A 22,075-nucleotide genomic window follows, 5' to 3' on the forward strand; every position below is an offset into this window, starting at 1 on the left:
TGTTTTTTTCTTTCTTTTTCTTTTCTCTTTATGTTATTAAGTTTAACTTTATTTTTAAGTCCATTTGTAGTATTTCAATTTGTATTCAGTCCAAAAAAATTTATTTCCAAGGTGTCCATTTCTTAAAACAATATTTTTTGTCAAATCTTTATTTGTATACATGTAGTGTATGTTAGTACACAACATGTTATGTTATAAGTAACCCAAACAATATTTTTTATTTGTTTATGGTTTTTGAACGTTTCCAGCACAGCTAACAATACAGTGATAATATTGATAATTGTGATCATTTCGGTAACTATAATCATGATGGGACATTTCCATGCCATTTTATTTTTAATAACTATAACCATGTAAAATAATTCTCGGGGGGTAGTCCAAGTAAATAATTTAGGCAAAGGGGTTCAGCTGACAAAAAATGTTTGAAAGCCTCTGATTTAGAGAAATAGTGTTCCTTTAATTTAAAACTATTGTTATGCTCTGAAAGTGTAAACCCTCTGAACACATTTCAATCTAACTAAAACAGTCCATAAATTAATATTTGTATTTATTAGTACACTAACTTACATAAGTAATTGAATCAAATATTGAAAGCAGTTAAGATGAAGTTATGTTTAATTAAACAATGTATAAAAGTAGCACTTAATTCATGTTGCTCACCTATTTTTGTTCCCCGATCTGAACGTATAAAGTGGATGTTAGTCAACAAGATCATTCAAAGATATTTTATTAATGTTGCAGCAGTCCTGTGTAATACCATCGGCTGATATTTAAGAGATGCTGAGCTTCTGTGGTAATGGATACTATCAGACTTAAATAAATTAGCCATTCAGAAAGTCTTTCTTCATTAACAGATATACGAGATAAAGACTCCTACTGCTTTGAATTTGAAGAAAGTCAAATAGTAAACAGTGATGACGTGAAGGGGTTAATTAGCCTCATTTGGTTGCAATGTTACAATGGATTTTCTGCCAAAACTAAATATTGTTCAGCTCTGTAACCTTTCGGTTCTGTTACATTTATTCAATGGGGAGGAATATAAAAGAAAGTAAGAAAATAGTTGAATTCTTATAGAGATGCAGGCGAAGGCTTTGAACTGACATGGACTTGCTACCTATTGATACCCAATCTGTTCTGGAAGGCATCACCATCTCCCTTAGTGGCTTTCTGTGTGAAAAACAAGAAAGAATGATGACAAATTGAAATATTTTTCCTATTCACAAAACATGAACAGACTGGTTCCTAAAGACGCACCTTGTTGATTTCCTTGTGCCGGTCCTTGCTGACAATTTCTTCTAAAATTTCCCCGTCACCTCTTATGAGCCTGTATGAAAGTTGATCAAGTTAATGTTTTATTATGTTTTATGCCCCTCAGGGATGTGTTCTCTCACCACTGCTCTTCTCCCTGTATACAAACGAATCACTGTTACGACAGTGGAGTCATTCAGAAACCTGGTTACCAGCATCTCTCAGGACCTGAAGTGGGACACTCCATTGTTAAAAAGGCCCAGCAGAGGTTGTACTTCCTTCACCAGCTGAAGAAATTCAGCCTGCCACAGGATCTGCTGAAACAGTTCTACTCTGCCATCACTGACTCTGTCCTGTGTTCATAACTGTCTGGTTTGGTTCAGCTACAAAATCAGACTACAGCGGACAGTCAGGACTGCTGAGATGATTATCTGTGCCCAGCCTCCAAGAGGCAGCCACAGTGAGGAAAAGGGCTGAGAGAATCACTTTGGACCCCTCACACCCAACACACTCTCTCTTCAAACTTTTGCCAGCGCTACAGAGCTCCAGATCACCAACCACCAGAACAGTCAGGCACTAGAACTGTTTTTTCCTGCAGGCTATAAAATACTTGGGAATAAAGCTCTTTCTGACATTCTGACTTCTGATATGCATGTATCTTGAAACGGTTTTGTAAAAATAGGATTTCATTGGATTTTGTTTGCTGTTCACACCTGCTAAATATTAGATCAGTTTCCAATCAGATATGCACAAAAATCAGATTAGACCAAGTAGAGATTTAACACACCTGGTTCGTCCAGTCTCAGGGTCTAGGACCCGACGGATGACGCTTTGCCTGGCCTCATATTCTTCCTTTGTCATTGGTCTCTTGGTGCAAAAACTGTCCTTCTGTTCATCAGTCATGACTACAGTGAGAGAGAAATGTCATTTTATCTTTATATTAGATGTTGCTAGTGTATTTCCAGTGTGTAATATGCAGGTGTGCACATACCGGGACCGTGTTCTTTAGCTTCTTCAATCTGCCAGGTTTTCAGGTATGTTTGAGGTGTTTCATCAGAAGCAGCATTTGATACAGAAGCTGCTGCTGCTCTTTCAGCTTTCAAAGCTAGCTTCTTTTGCCGCTTCTTTTCCTTTTTCTCCTTTTTCTTTTCACGCTTCAGTTTCTTAACTTCTTGCCGTTTCTTTTTTTTCTTGGTCTTTTTTTCTCTGGAGCTGGAAGACGATGAAGAGCTGGAGGGACTTCTCCTTTTCCTCTTTTTTCTGTCTAATTGTGGATCAGAAGTGGGGAGACGTGTTATACGTACAAGCTGTCACCACAAATACGGTATATGCATTCATTTAGAAATACATAATCTACTACATGCCTTCTGTTGTCTGATTGACAGTTCATACTTTTTTTGCAAGCAAAAGGCCTTTTAGTTAAACGTCCACTTTCAGGTTGTGTGTTTGCTATTAAATATTTACTTATGTTTACGAAGTAAATGTTATATTGTTTTTAATATTTCAACATAAACACTTACTGGACTGAAGCATTTTAAGTTTGCTTGATTAACCATACATCAACCATAAATCATGTTAAAATGTGATTATGCTATACAGAGAGCAGCACTTTTCCTTACCAGAGGAACGCTCATGTCTCTTTTGAGGGCTTGGACTGGATCTCCTGGCACTTGATGATGACAAGCTTCTGGATTTGCTCTCATCTCTGTGTCTGCTCTTAGATCTGGTATCAGCATCACTCCCTTCCATGAGTAATGATCTAGTTGTTGAAGGTAGTCCTGTTTTATTACCGTTTTAAAACAATATGATCTTGTTAAAAATTCACTGCTATCAAAGTGCAGATTATAAACAACACAATAGTGCAATGTATAGCGAATATAGAATGCTGAATACATAATCCTGTTTCCACCACAGAATAAAAATAAAATAATAATAAAAAAGGGTCATTGCTTCTTTTTCCTCGCACTTGTGATCATTCAGATTTTCGCGATAATTGGATTTGTCTTTTTTAGCACCCTCAGATTCCAGATTTTAAAATAGTTGTCCCTCAGCCAAATGTTGTCCTACCCAAACAAACCAAACTATTCAGCTTTCGGATGATGTATAATCCCTCATTTAAAAAAAAAATCGACCCTTATGACTGATTTTGAGGTCTAAGGTCACAAGTGTGTGTCTAAATCTTGCAATTCTGAGAAAAAAAGGAGAATTGTGAGATAAAAAGTTGCAATTAGCTTACCTTTTTAATTCACCATCATCAGATTTCATATATTTAATCAAGAGATATACCAGCAATTTACTTGTTCAGGTTACTCGTTCCTGCAACAACCAAGCCAATGAGAGCAATTGTGGGGCGGACCAACGCGACAAGGCACACCCCAAAACATAACCCCTGTTATGTCTATGAATCGAGCAAATACCAGTACATCTAAAACAATTTAGTGTTCATCAATCTCATAAGCGGCTCCTCGCGTTATGAAACAGCATACTGCAGCTTGTTATAAGAAACTCAAGTGAGAAGACCACTCGTGAATGTTACACCTGGCTAAGTAAAAGTAAAGTTCAGCATGTCTTCTGTACTGCCACCTTTCGTTTCGGAGAAAAGTGCAACAGCGAGGACCTTGTTTTAATCTCGGCTAGTGTTTGCGAGGACAATTTAAAAGCATAAACAACGCTTAAAACCGCAGCACGACCGCACGTGTGTGTACTAAGACAAACCCTGAGCTGCAGAAGACCCGCAGTGCATTAACAGTTACATCTCCTCCATCTGATATCATATGACGCCAGCACATGCTTCATCTTTCTAATAGTGACTCCGTAAACTTAGCCAGTTAATACTTACTTGTTCACCAATTCAGAATGTTTTCTTTCTGCTTTGGAAGACCTTTAAATCAGTAGTTTGTACGTCTGCACACTGCAGTCACATGAAACCATAGACGTATATTAGATATATTCATGAAACAACAAAACCATGCCGGAAATCCGTTTTCGTCATTTTTTCAAAATAAAAGATCTCTTCTTCTTCTTCTTCTTTTCGTTTTATGGCAGATTGCAACCATGACTATAAAGGTGCATACCGCCACCTACTGTATAAGAGTATGTAACATGAGAAAATATTATCATGACTATATCATCAATCAAAAAAAAAAAAAAAAAAAAAAAAACAATAAATAATATACTACCTAAATCCTATTATATATTCCTATATTTTTCAAATATTGTACAACTGCTTTCTGTGCATCCTTTACCCCATCTCCTGTTGTGCCTAACAAATCTTCAATATTCCACTTTCTTCCTACCTGACTTATCTTTTGATTTAGTCTCATCCTCTCATCCCTATATTTCTTACAATGCAATAATACGTGTTCAACATCTTCCTTGGACCTACATTCTATACATTCATCAGATTGGCTTTTACCCATTAAAAACAATGTTTTATTTAATCCTGTGTGATCAAACCTTAGCCTGGTTAAAACACTCTCCTCTCTTCTGTTACTTCTATTCACCCCCTGTGCCTTAATAGATTTTTGCAATCTGAAATATTTCCTTCCACTTTTTTTATCCACATCCCACCTGTCCTGCCATTTTTTCATCATTTCTTTTTTGATTATTGCCTTAGCCTCTCCTTTTCCAAGGGGTATATTTATTGTATCATTAGTCCTGGTTGATTTTTTTGCTATTTTATCTGCTCCCTCATTCCCTTTTATTAATAAAAGATCTCGCTCATTAAAAATAAATAAATAACACGACACTAAAAATATGTGTTAAAAAAACTGTAGTATATATTTAATGATGTGCTTTAAATGTATATGTATGCATCTGGCGGACGCATTTATCCAATGTGACTTACATTGCATTCAAGCTATGCATTTTACCGCTTCATGCAAAACCTTGCTCTACTGTTTGAACTACAGGAATAATAATACATATCCATAAAATAAATAAAAATGCAACCATACCAACTGCTAGATTTTAACAAAAAAGTCATTTAGTGATTCTAATATATACAGCGTCACATGTTTCAAATAATATATCAGTTTACATATGATACATTTATTGTAGTGCTTTAAAGGCATTACATGTTAATATGCAAAACAATTGTGATTTCAATAAGACTTAGCATGTCAATATTAATAAAGCTTAAAAAAAAAAAAAAAGCACCAATCTAGCAAAGCTTTTTCATCTAAATTTCCTCTCATTCTCTGAGAGTTCTGCATTTCCCTAACAATGGCACCATTATCATTGCTCTTTGTACCCTCAGAGTCCAGATGGGGGAAAAAATAAAATTAAAGAAGCGATTGCTCAATTCAGTCACAAATATTCCTTAGATGAACGAACTGTTGTTGCAAAGGTTATTTGGTCAGTTATCTTGCATGCTGATTCACAAGTATTGACCAGTATTGACATGTGACTCACTCCACAGATCTACATCAGTGCTTCAGGAACACTGAATTCCATTGATTTAGATTGTTCACATTTCTTACGTGTTTCTTTATGAATAAATACGCTGCAAAATGTCTGGCAATCTTATATAATAATACTTAAACATACAAAAAGCAAAGCTGAAAAAGCAGGTCTGTAACAGTGAAAACAAAAGTGAAACTTGTGTTTAATGCTTGGCCATGTAACTGAAAAATATATATGTATGTTTGGTTTAAGATCCGAATGAAAAAGCACATTCATGTTCTTAAACCTTTAAATATATTTAACTAGATTATGGAAAGCAAAAATAGCCATTACAAAGTTGTTGTTTTTTTTCCACTAGTCTTAAAATAAAGTCTAAGGGAAGCACAGTGTGGAATGTGCGGGAGTTGAAAATGAGGACGTTATGAGGACGCTGCCATTCGAACACGTTGAGGGGGGGTTAAAATGACATTTTTTGCTGCCTTGATTGTATTTTTCATTAGCATGGCTACAGTCATGGGTCCAACACCGCCTGGAACTGGAGTAATGTAGCTGGCCTTCTTTTTAACACCTGTAAAGACATATCAAAAGTGATTAAAACACAAACTAGATGTGTAAACGTTGATTGAACCTAAATTTGGATTTAGGCTTGAGAAAACCTTGTCTGAAAGTTTGAAATTACTCAGAAAAGCTTGAAATTTGAAAGTTTCTCTGACAAGTGAGAAAAAGTGAAATATAGCTAGGTGGTCTTAACTACTATTTACTTACATTTATATAAATCATTTTAACACACTGCTTGCATGATTTTACATGTTGCAAGAATGTTTCAAGCCAGATTAAACATGCAGTCGGCATGTTTCTAACGTCAACACATTGCTAACGTTTTAAAAACATGTTTCTAGCATGATGTTGCTAAAATGCTTCTAACATTAACTAGTACACTGCTTGCATGTTTTCGCACATCTCTAACATGTCTGGAACATGACTTCGCTTTAACGTTTAGACATGTTGCTCTTATGATTTAGCACATTGCTAGCATGTTACATTGTTATCATGTTTTAGCATTTTACTATTATGATTTAACACTAATCAATGGAAGTCAACAGAAATTTTCCAAACATTAATCTTAATTTCTTAAAATCCAAAAAACAGGCTAAACTAAAGGCAGCTATTCAATGTTTAGGAATCCCAAACTAGAATGTCTGAGGAATATACAGTAAAGTGCAAGCAACAACAATTATTTGAACTGAGAATCTGAAAAAAGCTTTTATCCCGTTATTACACTAAGTCACAGTACTACTAGTTGCGCTTTCTTCTTACCTTCAAAGTCCACATCACCAACAAGTCTGTTTTTTCCAGTCAAGGGGTCCAGTATTCTGTTGATTCCAACATCTATAACTGCTGCACCCTCCTTTATCATATCAGCAGTGATGAGGTTGGGAATACCTGAAGGGAGTTAACAGTGTTTGTGACCTGGGTCCCTGTGAGCACTCCCCAATGATATACAGAGCGGTAAATGGACATCAAATGAGGTTTTAATTAGCAAATTGAAATTTGAACCTGCAGCAGCAACGATAATGTCAGCGATCTGAGTGTGCTGACGGAGTTGTTCTTTGGGAGTGTAACGGTGGGAGATGGTCACTGTGGCATCACCTGAAACAAAAAGCCATGATGCTTTATACTAATTGCCTTATATACCCAAAGCTTGTCAGAACTGCACACAAATGCTTTTGCTTCGTCTCTCCTCTTCTCACAGACTCACCTCCTGGCCTTTCATGTCTGCCGTCTGTGTGAAGCAGCATTGCAATGGGCATCCCAACGTTCTTGGAGCGACCAGCAACCACCACATTCTTACCCAGCGTCTGTATGCCTATGACAAAAGACAGTTTAAGTCAGCTTAACAAACATTCACTGCGACACTGAATACAATCTGCACATTGAATATACAATAATGTTGCACACTGTATTCCTGAAATGCATGTTAAACTCACAGAGCAGAGAGTTTGTGAGAAGAATTTACTGTGAACTGAACTGCTTTGAATGATCCTACATGGTTGCTTTCTGTCTCAAGTCTCTATTTGGGTGTCTCCTCCAATCCATGTCTATGGGAATGGTTCACTGGTTTTAATATCTGCATCTGATTGCTTAGAAAGGTAATAGCAGACCTAAACTAACTGCTGGGGTTCAAATGATGCTGAATTAAGTAATAGGCTTTTCACCTGTGCGTTTGATAATCTCCCAAACCCCCCAAGGAGTAGCAGGCAGCATAGTCGACTGATCCAGACACATGCGACCAACATTGACCACATGGAAACCATCAACATCTTTCCCTGGGCACACGGCATTGCATACACGTCGCTCATCAATGTGATCTGTGTATGAGAGGAAACCACTTAACCACAACTTGACGATCCCACAATATAATTAATAAATGACATCCTTCTGTCTTTTTGGAAACTCTAGTTCAACCTGGAATAAACAGAACTGAACAAAGCTAAATGGTCAAAAATAATTTGAAATGAGCATCAAGTCTCACATTAAGCTTTAAACCAGGGGTGTCAAACTCAGTTTCTCGAGGACCACAGCTCTGCAGATTTTACTTCCACCACACATACCCATCTATTTCTAAAATAAGCCTGAAGGACCTGATTAGTTGGATCAGGTGTGTTCAGTTAGGGTTGGAACTAAACCACCGGGCCGTGGCCCTCCAGAAACAGAGTTTGACACCCCTGCCTTATACCAAATGCAATTGTTTCTAAAAACCCAGTTCACAACACTGACAATGCAAAATGTCCAATAACCAACAACTATGAGAAACTACATCAGCACAGATTTAGCTTTTCTGTTAACCTACCAGGAAGTGGTAGCTGTACCAGCAGACCGTCTACTCTGTGGTCTGAGTTGAGTTTCTCAATAAGGTCAAGTAGCTCCTCTTCACTGGTACTAGAGGGTTTCAGGATGGTCTCACTACTAATGCCTACAGATAGTAAGAGAGAGCAGTGATACAACAACAAGTACATATATGTATTAAATAAAAATGTATAAATATAATTTATGCATTTATAAAAAGCATTTATGCCAACAGGTCCCAAAGTGCAACTCTATTCAGATTTGCTTGTATAGAGCCAGAGTGTAAGGTCCTGTAAGGAGTCACATGTACACTCAAAATAGACTTACATACTGTATCCAGCCAAGAGTGGAAAGTGACACCCATCGCTTACATACTACAGCAATACTGCTGTTATGGCTGCTTTTCATTTTCATTGACTATACCTTCCAATTCATCCATTTCATAATAAAAAAGTAATTCAAATTTCAATTTTGTAAAGACATTTATATGTAGGCATATCTACAAATCTTAAAAAGACACAAACGTAATCCGTATTAATTGAGTGGTTTAAATGTAGATCAACACACATACAGCAAACCAAATACGGTTTTCAGAAGTTTGCACTTTCATCTTTAAAGGGCCAAATGGGTGGAATGGGATTTCAAAGGAAATACAGATATCTCTCAGGTTTAATTAAAAATATCTGAATTTGTTTTCGAAGAACAAAGGTCATGGCTTTGTACGGACATGAGGATTAATAAACAATGACAGAATTTTCATTTATGGATGAACTAACCCTTTAATCATTTATATAAAAAGGTTATGAAAAACAGATAAGCAATTTTAACTGGTAGATAAACAACATTTCACTTTAGTGAGCTGTGAAGAAGAAAGGCTTGTCTCTAATTACTATTTTACAACTGATTTTGAATGAACAGGAAATTACTCCCATCTGGCACTGGAACGCATCTTACCCACTTCTGCTGCTGCTCGGGTTTTATTGAGAACGTACGAGTGACTGGCTGGATTGTCACCCACTAACACTACACTAAGGTGAGGTCTTCGGTTTCCAGAAGCAACCCAATTCTCCACGTCATCACGCGCCTCGTGGCGGATCTGCCGTGCCAGTTTCCTGCCGGAGATGATCACGGCCTCTTGTCTGAAAAATAAAACCATGAGGATTGGAGGGCAAAAATTCACTGCAAATAACTACAAATCTGCTTCTGCTCTGGCCAACTTTGAGCCAATAAGTATGGAAAATAAAATTGAAAAATATCATTTTTCTGTGGAATTTATCTGTTCATACAGAGTCCTCCAACAGTCCAGATACCTACAATTGACACTGGGAAAGATAAGCACTATGTGCTGTCATGATAGACTACAGTCTAAATAAAGACATATGGACAATAACTGAAGATAACAGGACACTTTGTTAGAACATAAAGTGCTTTGGAGAAAAGTTTCTTCTAAATTATTGAACATTAATGTAGGGGCCTTGATTGCATGTCAATAAAAACGTAAATTTTAAAGATAATTCTCAATTCAGACTTCCTAAGGCATAAAATAATAATCCATGCAAATTTATTATGAATATTTTTACTATTCTTAGCAGCATTCATTTACAAAAGCCTTGAGTGCTGTAAAAGTGTTCATTTCCCTCCCTGTGTAGCTTCACTGACATGGCAATTTTCAGTAATGATGATCATTTGTTTTCATTTTTTTAATGCAAGGCACTAAAACCAGTTTTGGATATTCTCGAAACATTACAAACTGTGTGTAATTCTTCTATATAGGATGTTTCATTCAGAAGAACGTGCACTGTACTATTCACTCGAAGGCTATGGGTTCGAATCCCGGAGAATGCATTAACTGATAAAACACATACTCTGAATGAAATCTACGTTTATTTTGCGTAAATGTAAACGATAAATGACTGATCTTTAACCCTAAAAATGATTGCTAACTTTAGAAGATAAAAATAAAAACAAATACAAAAACACTGATTTCTTAGTCTTGAGGTAAAAATAAAAGACAACGCTAATATGCATATACTAATACGTTATATTTTTTACTTTTTTTTTACTTTGTTACACGGGGGGAATTAAATGCATGGCTGCTTGTATAAGGCTTAATTGAAGACATCTCAATCAGTTAAGTCATGTGTAGAAAATTTAGTCAGCACCGTTAAATGAATCTCATTAAATCACTGGCCACGCGGAGCATAAATGAAACGGGTATGTGCTGAATTTGAGCAATCATGCACAACGATCCCGAGATAGCATGAGAGGAAACTCGACACATGAGCACTACTGAAATTAACAGAGAGGGGTCTCTCTGCCGAAACTTGACGCCGGCTGCATGCAAGCGGTTTATGACATTACATCAGCCGGGAGCGAGCCGCTCGGGGGCGCGCAGGGAACTGAACAATTACACCGGCATTTGTTACATAACTAACACATCGAGAAAGAAGTAGCAGATGACATGTTTTACAACGAAACTAAGTGTAATCTATTGAGATAATTACAACTGATAAAGAGTTACAATTCCGCTGTAACGTTACATGACAACCGATTTAACGAGTGCGGACCATACCGCAGTGACATTCAGACCGCGCTTATTCTATCTCAACGACATTAATGTTAGACAGCTCTCGAACACTTACCGTGAAGATGACAAATGAAAACTGCACGCCTGATGGTGAGAATGCCGGTATAGTTTCCGCAATGCCCGGAGTGTAACGTTAGCCATTGGTGGTAGTATAAATAACAAAATGTAAAAAAATATTGAAAGCAGCTAAATCGCACCTATGCGACCCAAAACAGACCGGGTGGAAATAAGGCAGAAAGATGTACACACTAAAAATTCAGTATCAGTTTATAACCCCGTTGTCCCGTGCGTGGCTGTAACGTCACAATCCTCACGGATCGTCAAGCCTCACGTTACCGCCCCTTGACCGACACGCGCATGCTCGGTATAACTACAAGGTTTTAGCTGCCAGGGGAATTATTTATTTATTTTTTGATTTGATTAGTTTCACTAATTATTTTCTAGAAAGTGTAGTCATAAGTACCGAGTAATTGTTACAATATTCGATCCGTATAAATGAGGAAGTTTGCACGTAACCACGCGCTTTATTTCTGGTGACATGGCACTCGCAGGGAACCAATCGTAGACATTTCCTGAGTCTTTCCGTCTACGCCTACTTCTATCTTTCGTCTGTAAAACATCGAACTCCGAATAGTACTTATAAATGGTGTTTAGTGGCCTTTGAGGATTCGCTTTATAGCAGTAGCAGTTCGCATTGCCTTCTAAAAATTGTTTTGAAGAGGAAAAAAGCCGGAGATGAGTTTCTTATTGTAAGTATTTTTAGCCGCTGCAACAGTATGTTAACTTTTTCTTTCTGGCCATAATCGTGTATTACTGATATATTACCAAGCAGCTGTATATTCCCAGAAGAATTAGTAATATGGAAGCACACCCGTCAAAAAAATTAAACTAATAACATCTGCTCGCGCTGAAAATACTGAACTTTCAACATTTCCGGTTTACATGTCTGTTCCTGTTTAGCATGAAAACTTCGACACAGCTTGTTTTGGAGTTTACATTGTCCCCTCTCCCCTTCTTAAATTCTTCCATTCGTGCTATGTTGATATATTGTTTGTAGTCAGTTTAGTCTCTGCGCTTTTCTAGTACACTTGATTGGTGTGACACAATATGTGACTTTGTGTCGTAGTGGAGGCCGTTCATCAAAGACTTTCAAGCCCAAGAAGAACATCCCAGAAGGCTCTCATCAGTATGAGCTGCTGAAACATGCAGAGGCCACCTTAGGAAGCGGAAACCTCCGGGCTGCTGTGATGTTACCAGAGGGAGAGGACCTCAACGAGTGGATTGCGGTTAATTGTGAGGCTTTCTTTATTAAACAATACACATTTACATTAACTTGCATATGGAAGCCTAAAATACATATCAGTGTGTACGTAATATACACATAATTACATCTCCAGTAATATCTCTAAGTGAACATGTTTACTCATATGCTTCAAGTAGTACAAAATAAAAAAATTATAAAAGAACAATAACAAAATAAGTATAAAATGAAGGTTGAGATAAAACAACACAGGCTTCTTTATTTAAAATAACATGTTCTTTACCTTTAAGAAAGAGACTTGCATCCTAAAATACATTTTAATGCATTAAGGTGGTTTTATACCACTTTAATTTGTGTGAATGATATTTAACCATAATAAGGATCATGTTGACCCATCTTTGACATTCTTGAAAGACCATCCACAAACCAAAAATATGAAATCAATCAAATGAAGGATTGCTAGTCTCAATGTTTAGCTGGATAAAACAAACCTGCTAGAACTGCAGTATGACTGAACCAAAAAGAAATAAATGCTTGACAGTTTCAGGCTCTTTTAAACCGAATCCACAAAGATCTATTTCAAAGCTAAATCTTTTACCATAACATATCAGCTTCTAGATAAACTTTGTTATTGATTTGAAACTGTATGTCCTTAGTTTTTGGTCAAATTGGTCATTTAAAATGACTGTTTATTTAAAAGTGAAAGTGGAAGTGAAGTGACGTGTGGTGAACAATACTTGGAATTTATGCTCTGCATTTAACCCATACGAGTGCATGCACACACAGCAGTGAACACACACACACCTGGAGCAGTGTATCAATGATAACAATGTATCGGCATCAAATACTTTTAATGGTACATTTAAATCAGAAAATAACAATTACATTACTTTTAGACTTTTTATCACCAATGAACACGCTGCCAATCTTCTACTCCGATACCTTTCAATTGTGTCAACCGTGAGTTTGTGTGTGTAAGTAGTTTTGAGAAAACAAATGACTGAGTCAATTAATTCATATGCCTTTATTACAGCTGTGGACTTTTTCAACCAGATCAACATGCTCTATGGCACAATCACTGAATTTTGCACCGAAACTAACTGCCCTGTTATGTCTGCGGGGCCAAGGTAAAATAAAGTAGCTTCTTTTCAGTGCTTTAGAATTTTCACTTAATCTATGTGCTGTACTGAAAATCCTTCACCTGTTTTGGTTTTTCCAGTTAAAGAAGACCAGCTTTAAAAAGATTTCTTGTAAATGTCTCATTATGCTATATTATCACAGATTATTGAATTCAGTTTTAATTGAAAGTTTTTCGTTCAAATAGCACAGGTTTTGATTCTCTTTTTGGAACTGATTGATCGTCCTCCTTGTTAATATGAGTTTATGCAAGTTATGAAACATTGCCGAAATAATCCACGAATAATGCTTTATCATTCAAAAACTGAGGTGCACAAGCTCAGATCAGTGAGGCAGCCAATCAATCAGTTCCAAAAATATATACAAAACCTGTGCTAATTGAAAGAAAACAAGTTGATATAAAGATTTAATGGCGATAATATAGCATAACAAGAAATTGCTTATCATATTTGTCCAAGAACAACAAAAGTGTTACAAGGCAGGGAAAAAAAATGTCCATGTCCAAAATACTGTCATAAAACTTGGGAGTACAGACTCAAGTTTGGTCTCATTTTAAAGAAGACCCTTGACAGATTATTGTTAAAGTTAAAAAAATTAAAAGCAAAACATTTATAGAGGTTTAAATTTATGAAAATGATTTATGAGCCAACTTTTATATAAAATATATATTTTCTAAAACATGTTGAACACAAATTTCTAGATTTCAAATCGAAAATCAAAGCCATAAGTCTCAAGTTGTGTTCCAAATTTGAGGTTGATATCTCAAAAAATTAGCTTTTAGTAAGATTTTTGTTTGGGTCCAGTACTTTTCCCATTAGATTCCAGCAAAGCCCAGCTGGCATACACAGCGGTTGGATTTGTTATTCGCAGTACATTTTTCTCGTTCTCAAACATTACAGGTACACACTTTTTTTTTTTTTTTATGACACATACCACCCGCTCAATTATAGCTGCATAATTTAGTCAACTGGCTCTATAATACAGCAAAAGCAGAAAGTGAAGTGAGAAAATGGCACCATCTGGTAATTAAAAAAAGGAAAAAAAATATTTGAAGTCTTGCCAACAAAATGAAAGCCTATTAACAAAGACTGCATAATTTTATAGTTAAATGGCTCTTGGAAAACTATTTTTTGTACCTAGTGTAAAATAATTTATTAAAGGAAATGAGGGTGAAATATAAAAATACACACCTGTGCAAAAATGTATGCAGTTGCACAGGTAAAATGATCAGAAAAACAATTCTGAAAATGACAAAAATGTCCATAAGACGGCACTAGGGTTAAGGGAAGTTGTTAAAGTCAAAGCTAGCAAGTTTTAGTCCAGTGTGATAATGTTCACTAGCATTTTCAGGAAAAAGAAAATCCTCTACGGATCAGAATGACTAGAATACAACATTCAAGGTTTAAATAAGATATACCATTTTGAAATCGAATAGGCTGAAAAATATTCAGCCTTGTTTATTAAACATAGAAATGTTTATAAACTTATTATAACATTATAACTATTTTGTCTGAAATGTAATTGCTTTTTCATAAAGGTATGAATATCACTGGGCAGACGGCACCAACATCAAAAAACCCATCAAGTGTTCTGCTCCCAAATACATTGACTACTTGATGACCTGGGTTCAGGATCAGCTGGATGATGAAACTCTCTTCCCGTCTAAGATCGGTTTGTTTGATTCCATTTGTTATTAATCGTTATACAGTGTAAGCTTGTCATAAACACTCTCTCATTTATTGGACTTTTTAATCCCTGCAGGCGTTCCTTTCCCGAAGAACTTCATGTCAGTGGCAAAGACTATACTGAAGCGTCTGTTCAGGGTTTATGCTCATATTTACCATCAGCATTTTGACTCGGTCATGCAGCTTCAGGAGGAAGCTCATCTGAACACCTCCTTCAAGCATTTTATCTTCTTTGTACAGGTCAGTGCATTAACACACACGTCTAAATTGTTTGGTCAGTGCTCTTGAACTGATTACAATTTTTACTATTTTTTAGGAGTTCAATCTCATTGATCGCAGAGAGCTGGCACCCCTGCAGGATCTTATTGAGAAACTAGGCAGCAAGGATAGATAGACACTGATATGAATACCATATTGGTCAGCCTTAATGCATTTTCCAGAAAGCCTTTCTTTTGTCCTGTCCATTTTTTGATTGTCTTCGTTGTTTCTCAGCTGTGCTTCCTGAAGCTCATAGAAGAAGTTGTCCCGAAAACTCTTGATTTATGTGCGGCTTTTCTCTTTGTTTTTGTTTTTTTCTGTTGTCAGTATTACACTGTAGGTCTTTTTTTATGTGTTTGTGATGGATGGGGATATAAAACAAATATCAGAGTTTAGTTATGATGGAAGTAAGAATAAAACCATCATTTTTAGTCAGTACTTTTATAATGTGTGAAAAATAAATTAAGATGTATTGGAGGAAGGGATCAATATTACGTTTTTTTTATTATTGTTTTGTACAAGTTTGAAGACAAAAAATATTTTTGATGTTTTCATTTCTGTGTGGTTGCATAATTCAACAGTGAAGATTATTGAGACTTTTTAGTTGTAGCCGAATCTCAAGAGATTTTATATTTAGACTTTTAAGCAGTATTTCATGGATAATGGAAGCATTTAGTTTTTCCTTTATTGTTTTGTTTCTACTCACAATAAATACTTTCTACCATGTTTATAATCAGATTTTCGAAAGCCTTTCGTCTTGTTAATGTTTAGGTTATAGCCAACGAATGTTAGTAAAAATTCCCAAATGTCATTTTAAACAAAAAAAAATGTTATTTTGTTAATCCTTTTTAACGATTTGTCAGTTTTTTTTTCTTTCTTTGCGTTTTCATGAGTTACACTGTATTTTGCATTCTTTGTATTAGACATCTTATAAAAAATGCACTATAAGAATTATTGTAGTAAAATCATTTGTTCTTTTTTTTAACGATGTTGTGAGGTTGATATTTTTCAAAATGAAAAAAGCGAAACTTTTATTTTGAAACTAAAACTTTCCTCACCCGGAAGCACGTTTCTGCTGAGCTGCTTGATGCAAATAAAATGGTCAAGACGGTATTATACATATATGAGTGATGTAAATATTATTTTTATGTGATGTCAGGGACGAGTATGAGAACGATAAGGCGCCTTTTCTCGAGCTCTGTTTTATACCGTTTTGCGAGAAGCCACATGAATAGAAGCAATGAAATAAAGAGAGTCTCGATCGAAGGAAACATTGGTATGTTTTGCTTATTATATTTTTTTCTTCTTCTTTTACACATGATTCGTGTTTACGCTGATTATGTGAGTATAGTGGAATTTGAAAAATAATAAAGTCATTGTTATCTAATGTGGCATAATATTCATTACCAGAGCGGTTGTTACGTGTCGTGATTAGTTTAAAGTTGAGTTGGTAATAAGTGTGTCTTCTGAACATCCAAAGCGGTCGGGAAGTCAACATTTGCCAAGCTGCTCCAGAGTGCAGGACAGGACTGGGAAGTGATCGCAGAGCCCGTCAGCAAATGGCAAAATGTGGACCAAACGACTCCGGTCAGTGTCACTACACGAGTCATAGACGACAGATCAACACTGGAGTGATATATCACCCTCGTAAATGAAGATCATATAGTCACCATGCATGTCAAGCTCATTCACACAGTATGTTATGCTCACTAATGTGTCTTTTCCTTTCTGTGTAGCAGACTGCGGATGGTGCTCAGCAGTCATCCAGTAACCTGTTAAAGATGATGTACCATGATCCAAAGCGCTGGTCCTACACTTTCCAGACGTTCTCCTGCATGAGCCGCATGCGCACACATCTGCAGCCCCTTGCTGCCAGGTTACTGCAGTCCACAGACACACCGGTACAGGTGTACGAGCGCTCCGTCTACAGTGACAGGTGATGGTTAACTCACATTTTCATTGAGAGTGTTTAATTCACAGTGGGTCATATTGATCAGTTACATTTTTTATTGATCATTTGCAAAAACTAGATCACTTCTTTTGATGATCTTTTTTCTTTATCAGATGAAACTTTGTTCCTGTTTTTACATTAAAAATAGGTTTACCCTTGTGAAAAGTACACTTTAGTATACTTTAGCAATTAGTTGAAAGCTTGAGGTTTTTTTTGACCCACTTAAAGTACTACTGAATGTGCTGACAAACACTTGTAAACTAAAATATATTCTGATGTTATTTCGAATGAAAATTGTTTTAAATATATTTGTAATTACACATTTTTAATAATTAAATTACAATTCAGTACATATAAATGTATTAACTGTAAATGGATGTAAATGGATAACTGTCAATTCAATACCACGACTTAGGTGCCCTTGAGCAAGGCACTGAACCCCCAACTGCTCCCCGGGCGCCGCAGCATAAATGGCTGCCCACTGCTCCGGGTGTGTGCTCACAGTGTGTGTGTGTGTTCACTGCTCTGTGTGTGTGCATTTCGGATGGGTTAAATGCAGAGCACAAATTCTGAGTATGGGTCACCATACTTGGCTGAATGTCACTTCACTTTTTAGCTCACCCCCCAAAAAAAAACACAATTTTGTCATTATTTACCCGCCCTCTAATTTTTCCAAACCTGTACGAGTTTCTTTCTTCTGTTAAAACAAGAACCTTTGTTTTGACTCAAGATGCACACCAGTGATGATTTTTTTTCTAAGGCACATTTATAAAAAAATAGGTAAATGTCCTAATTGAACTATGACCTTGTCTTGGCTTAGTCTAAGCCTTGTCTGTGAAACCAGGATTTTTTACAGGTTTTAATATGTTAGTCATCATTATGTTAAAGGGGTCATCGGATGCGACATGCACTTTTACAAGTCATTTAAACTAAAATGTGTGTTAGCAGTGTGTGTACACAACCACCCTATAATGCTAAAGATCCACCCAGTGTTTTTTTATCTCTTTAAATCATTTCCCCTTTCTCAAATCAAGGCATTTCCAGATGCCTGTCTGTGTGACATCACACATACTCAGGCCCCTCCCACATTTGTTGATTGACACTGCGTTTTACCTTAGACCCGCCCTGAGTGAGCTGTCATCAATCCGCCATTGTTTTGGCTTCCGGAGCAGGTGTAGACAAGAATGTCTCCTAAGCGATTGTTGGATGTAATAATGAACATAGCAGTCTTCATTTACTCCGGACATCTTAACCACTGAAGGCACAGTGAATTACTTTAGTTTTTGAAGAGAATGCGCCCCCAAACTACCTAAATGCATCTATGTTCACGCGACTCATTCGTGATCCAGCCTCACTTACAAAAGAAGCGAGTTCTTTTAGAATCTTTGCAAATTGCCTTTCCTAATAATGTGCTAGGTAGCAAGTTCCACGGCTAAAGTAAACGGTCTCATGCGAATGGCCCATCACACCACGGAAGAGATGGGTGGGGTGAGCAGAGCTCATTAGAATTTAAAGGGACATGGATTGAAACAGGTTGCTCTAAAAAAAAAAAAAAAAAGTTGATTTTGACATGGTAAAAAGGGTGTTGTTTAACACTAACATTGAGAAATTTTAACCAAAGTATGTTATAGACTTTTCATTAAGACCCTAAAGAATCATATAAACTTTTATAAACATCCGATGGCCCCTTTAAGAAACAGTCATGAAATTGTCTCTCTTTAAAAGCAAACTTAAAGGACTAATTTACCCAAAAATGAAAATTCTGTCATTAATTAATCACCCTCATTTTGTTCTAAACCCATAAGACCTCCGTTCATCTTCGGAACACAGATTAAGATATTTCTGATGAATTCTGGTTCTCTGACCCTCTTATAGACTTCAATGGAATTACCCCGATCAAGGTCCAGAAGTGTAGCAAGGGCATCAGTAAAATAATCCATGTGACATCAGGGGTTCAACCGTAATTTTTACAAGTTACAAGTTGTCTCCTCCACGTCACCATGGCACCATTTTGAAGAGACGTATGCTGTTCTGTGTCAGCCGCGCAACATGTTTTCTATGTTGTTTACGCTTTAATCTGAACGTAGAAAACTACGTATCCACGTGGTGTAGCTGACACAGAACAGCATACGTTGTTGACATTCAGTGGATACTCTCAACAATAGCACCAGGGTGACGCAGAGGAGACAAATTGCTGAATAAAGTGGTTTTTGTTTTCATTGCAAGTATTCTCGTAGCTTCATAAAATTATGGTTGAACCCCTGATGTCACATGGATCATTTTACCGATTCCCTTGCTACGCTTCTGAAACTTGATCGGGGTAATTTCATTGTTGTCTAGAGGAGGGTCAGAGAGCTATCAGATCTCATCAAAAATATATTAATTTGGGTTTCTGAAAATGAACTGAGGTCTTGCGGGTTTGGAACGACACGAGGGCGAGTATTTAAAGACAGAATTTTCATTTTTGGGTGCACTATGCCTTTAGGTGGCCTTTTATTTCAGTAATATTGTATTATCTGCAAGTACATTGTTTTAAATATATACTTTTAAGATTTGAAGTAAACTGCAAATGCAAAGCAATTAAGCACAATTCTTTTAGACAAGAGAATTACGATTAAATGTTTTTTTTATGGTTATTATTTACATTGTGAGTTTGTATATCCTTCTCTCTCAGGTACATCTTTGCTTTAAATATGTTTGAGCTTGGCTGTATAAACTCAACAGAGTGGGCTGTGTATCAGGATTGGCACTCCTTTCTTGTTGAGCAATTTGGTCATAGAATTCAACTGGAGGGCATCATATATCTCCGAGCATCTCCACAGGTGTGCATCGCTTTCATTAATCGACTTGAATGTATTGAATATAAGTTGATGCATTTTAATGTTGTGTTCTCCAGACCTGCATGGAGAGGTTAGGCAGACGAGGTCGAATGGAAGAAGAGGGAATTCAGCTTGATTACCTCGAGAAACTCCACACGAAACATGAAGATTGGCTCATCAACAAGAGTACAAAGTGAGTGCTCGTACTTGTTAGTTGAAACACCACACACTTGCTCACCAATAATTCATAATAAGCCTTCCTCCAGTTAAAAAGTCCTTCTGCTGTTTTGGACTATGTCCAAGAAATATATTTTCCTATGTGAATTCAATCAGTACCACTGCTGATACATGATTTAAAGCGGTCATATGATGCGATTTCAAGTTTTCCTTTCTTTTTGGAGTGTTGCAAGCTGTTTGTGAATAGATAAGATCCCTAAAGTTGCAAAGACTAAAGTCTCAAACCCAAAGAGATATTCTTTATAAAAGTTAAGACGTCCAGTCCCCGGAAAATGCCTCGTTTAAACATGCCCCCACGTCTATGTCACTGTGGGACTATTTGCATAACAGCGCCCAAATGTTTACGTAGAGTAAGGAGTAACTTTTATTGTTGCTTTAATATTGTTGCTCCCGCCATGTCATGGAGATGCTGTGTTTCATTGCGAAAGTGAAACTACTTTGTTTGGCCTTTCAAAAGAGGACACAACTAGGTATCAGTGGTTAAGTTGTGTTTACAAAGATTGTCGTTTGTCGTTTCTCTGACTACAAATGCAGCTTGAGCTTTGTAAAAAATAAGACACATTTCAGAAAGGCGGGGCATAGAGGAGAAACCGTAATGTACAGTATGTGGAATATAATGTGTTGTTTGAACCTTAAACAACACAAACACATTGCCTTACACCGAATTCACAAAATAATGTTCTTTTTTTTGCAACTTCATATGACCCTTTTAATAAATTACAAAAATATTCAGTATTTGTTTATCATTTAATAAATCACAAGTGGATTAATAATGCTAAGTACACATTTGCATATCACTTAGGCTTATGATTTTAGACCATATTTTGTGTACAAACCACCAGTGATGATGACAGCAGCGTGTGCTTGATTTGTGCTTCTCTCTTCCTCATCATAGGGTTCATTTTGAGCACCTGGCCAAGCTGCCGGTGTTGGTTCTGGATGCTGAAGTAGAGTTTGAGAAGGACGCTAAGGTTCAAGATGCTCTCTTAACAAAGGTATGCCTTCCTCAGAACATCTCTGACAGACTTTCGGCAGGTTTTTTCCTGTGCATTACATACATTGCATATTTAAATTCCTCAAGTCACTCTGCATAAGTTTTTTTTCTAAATACATAATGCCATTCTTTCTATTTCGATGTATGTTGACACCACATAAACATCTATATTTTCCCCCTTCATCCAGGTGAAAGATTTTTTCAGCGTATTATAAATGACATGATGGGACCGAAGAACATGGATTATTTTGTATGGACCACTTCTTTATGACAGTGAAGATCACTTAGGATGGTGGAATGTTTGACCAATAGCAGATCTAAATGTTCTTTGCAGCAGAAGTCTGTCATCTCTAATGCAGGTTTCTGTACATTCGTGGTGGAGATGAAGTCGGTCTGTGGTTGGCAGTAGAGCACAGAAATCCCACCATGACCAATAACTAGTTAAATAAACAGGAAGTCAGTTTGTTAGTTACTGCACTGAAGAATTTTTTTTTTTTTGCAATTCTGGGTAATAAAAACTGTACTGTGATGTATACTATAAATACTGTGTTATGATATATCATTTAAATAAATCTAAATACCTCATTTGTAGTGAAATCCACTTGATTGAAACAAGACATGAGACACGAATGTGCTATTAAACACAC

The 22,075-nt window shown here is 36.6% G+C and overlaps 4 protein-coding genes across 6 annotated transcripts; 2 read left to right on the forward strand and 2 right to left on the reverse strand.

Annotated features, from left to right (window-relative positions):
• Positions 1-723: 723 nt before the first annotated feature.
• Positions 724-4,213, reverse strand: arl6ip4 (ADP-ribosylation factor-like 6 interacting protein 4). Of its 2 annotated transcripts, none has more exons than XM_059549667.1 (6): positions 4,088-4,213; positions 2,868-3,007; positions 2,240-2,512; positions 2,036-2,153; positions 1,255-1,324; positions 724-1,167 (listed from the first exon to the last, which is right to left on the reverse strand). In XM_059549667.1, the coding sequence occupies exons 2-6, from the start codon at positions 2,995-2,997 to the stop codon at positions 1,111-1,113; spliced, it is 648 nt and encodes a 215-aa protein (XP_059405650.1). In that variant the 5' UTR covers positions 2,998-3,007; positions 4,088-4,213; the 3' UTR covers positions 724-1,110. The 2 variants fall into 2 exon arrangements, with proteins under 2 accessions (XP_059405650.1, XP_059405651.1); XM_059549668.1 differs by having other exon boundaries at positions 2,868-3,023; positions 4,073-4,201.
• A 1,065-nt stretch (positions 4,214-5,278) lies between these two features.
• On the reverse strand, positions 5,279-11,411 carry mthfd2 (methylenetetrahydrofolate dehydrogenase (NADP+ dependent) 2, methenyltetrahydrofolate cyclohydrolase). The gene is made up of 8 exons (XM_059549670.1): positions 11,142-11,411; positions 9,454-9,638; positions 8,504-8,626; positions 7,869-8,021; positions 7,412-7,519; positions 7,210-7,302; positions 6,970-7,095; positions 5,279-6,220 (listed from the first exon to the last, which is right to left on the reverse strand). The coding sequence occupies exons 1-8, from the start codon at positions 11,225-11,227 to the stop codon at positions 6,072-6,074; spliced, it is 1,023 nt and encodes a 340-aa protein (XP_059405653.1). The 5' UTR covers positions 11,228-11,411; the 3' UTR covers positions 5,279-6,071.
• A 208-nt stretch (positions 11,412-11,619) lies between these two features.
• Positions 11,620-16,165, forward strand: mob1a (MOB kinase activator 1A). Its single transcript, XM_059549674.1, has 6 exons — positions 11,620-11,835; positions 12,213-12,379; positions 13,381-13,474; positions 15,022-15,155; positions 15,246-15,409; positions 15,486-16,165. Exons 1-6 carry the CDS (start codon positions 11,822-11,824, stop codon positions 15,561-15,563), a joined length of 651 nt encoding a protein of 216 aa, XP_059405657.1. The 5' UTR covers positions 11,620-11,821; the 3' UTR covers positions 15,564-16,165.
• A 279-nt stretch (positions 16,166-16,444) lies between these two features.
• On the forward strand, positions 16,445-21,970 carry dguok (deoxyguanosine kinase). Of its 2 annotated transcripts, none has more exons than XM_059549672.1 (7): positions 16,445-16,703; positions 16,908-17,014; positions 17,164-17,363; positions 20,053-20,200; positions 20,275-20,390; positions 21,330-21,429; positions 21,617-21,970. In XM_059549672.1, the coding sequence occupies exons 1-7, from the start codon at positions 16,580-16,582 to the stop codon at positions 21,641-21,643; spliced, it is 822 nt and encodes a 273-aa protein (XP_059405655.1). In that variant the 5' UTR covers positions 16,445-16,579; the 3' UTR covers positions 21,644-21,970. The 2 variants fall into 2 exon arrangements, with proteins under 2 accessions (XP_059405655.1, XP_059405656.1); XM_059549673.1 differs by having other exon boundaries at positions 17,167-17,363.
• Positions 21,971-22,075: the final 105 nt, after the last annotated feature.

This window comes from Carassius carassius, chromosome 5 (assembly GCF_963082965.1).
Source record: "Carassius carassius chromosome 5, fCarCar2.1, whole genome shotgun sequence".
NCBI lineage: Eukaryota > Metazoa > Chordata > Actinopteri > Cypriniformes > Cyprinidae > Carassius > Carassius carassius.

Coding starts and splice junctions, on each gene's coding strand:
- arl6ip4 (XM_059549667.1), bottom strand. CDS start 2,997: ATGGAAGGGAGTGATGCTGATACCAGATCTAAGAGCAGACACAGAGAT. Junction 2,513..2,867: donor GAGACATGAGCGTTCCTCTG/GTAAGGAAAAGT, acceptor ATCCACAATTAG/ACAGAAAAAAGAGGAAAAGG. Junction 1,168..1,254: donor GGCACAAGGAAATCAACAAG/GTGCGTCTTTAG, acceptor TTTTTCACACAG/AAAGCCACTAAGGGAGATGG.
- dguok (XM_059549672.1), top strand. CDS start 16,580: ATGTCAGGGACGAGTATGAGAACGATAAGGCGCCTTTTCTCGAGCTCT. Junction 17,015..17,163: donor ATGTGGACCAAACGACTCCG/GTCAGTGTCACT, acceptor CTTTCTGTGTAG/CAGACTGCGGATGGTGCTCA. Junction 20,201..20,274: donor ATCTCCGAGCATCTCCACAG/GTGTGCATCGCT, acceptor TGTGTTCTCCAG/ACCTGCATGGAGAGGTTAGG.
- mob1a (XM_059549674.1), top strand. Junction 13,475..15,021: donor GTTATGTCTGCGGGGCCAAG/GTAAAATAAAGT, acceptor TTTTTCATAAAG/GTATGAATATCACTGGGCAG. Junction 15,156..15,245: donor TCTCTTCCCGTCTAAGATCG/GTTTGTTTGATT, acceptor TAATCCCTGCAG/GCGTTCCTTTCCCGAAGAAC.
- mthfd2 (XM_059549670.1), bottom strand. CDS start 11,227: ATGGCTAACGTTACACTCCGGGCATTGCGGAAACTATACCGGCATTCT. Junction 9,639..11,141: donor TTTCATTTGTCATCTTCACG/GTAAGTGTTCGA, acceptor TTTATTTTTCAG/ACAAGAGGCCGTGATCATCT. Junction 8,627..9,453: donor CCGAGCAGCAGCAGAAGTGG/GTAAGATGCGTT, acceptor TACTATCTGTAG/GCATTAGTAGTGAGACCATC.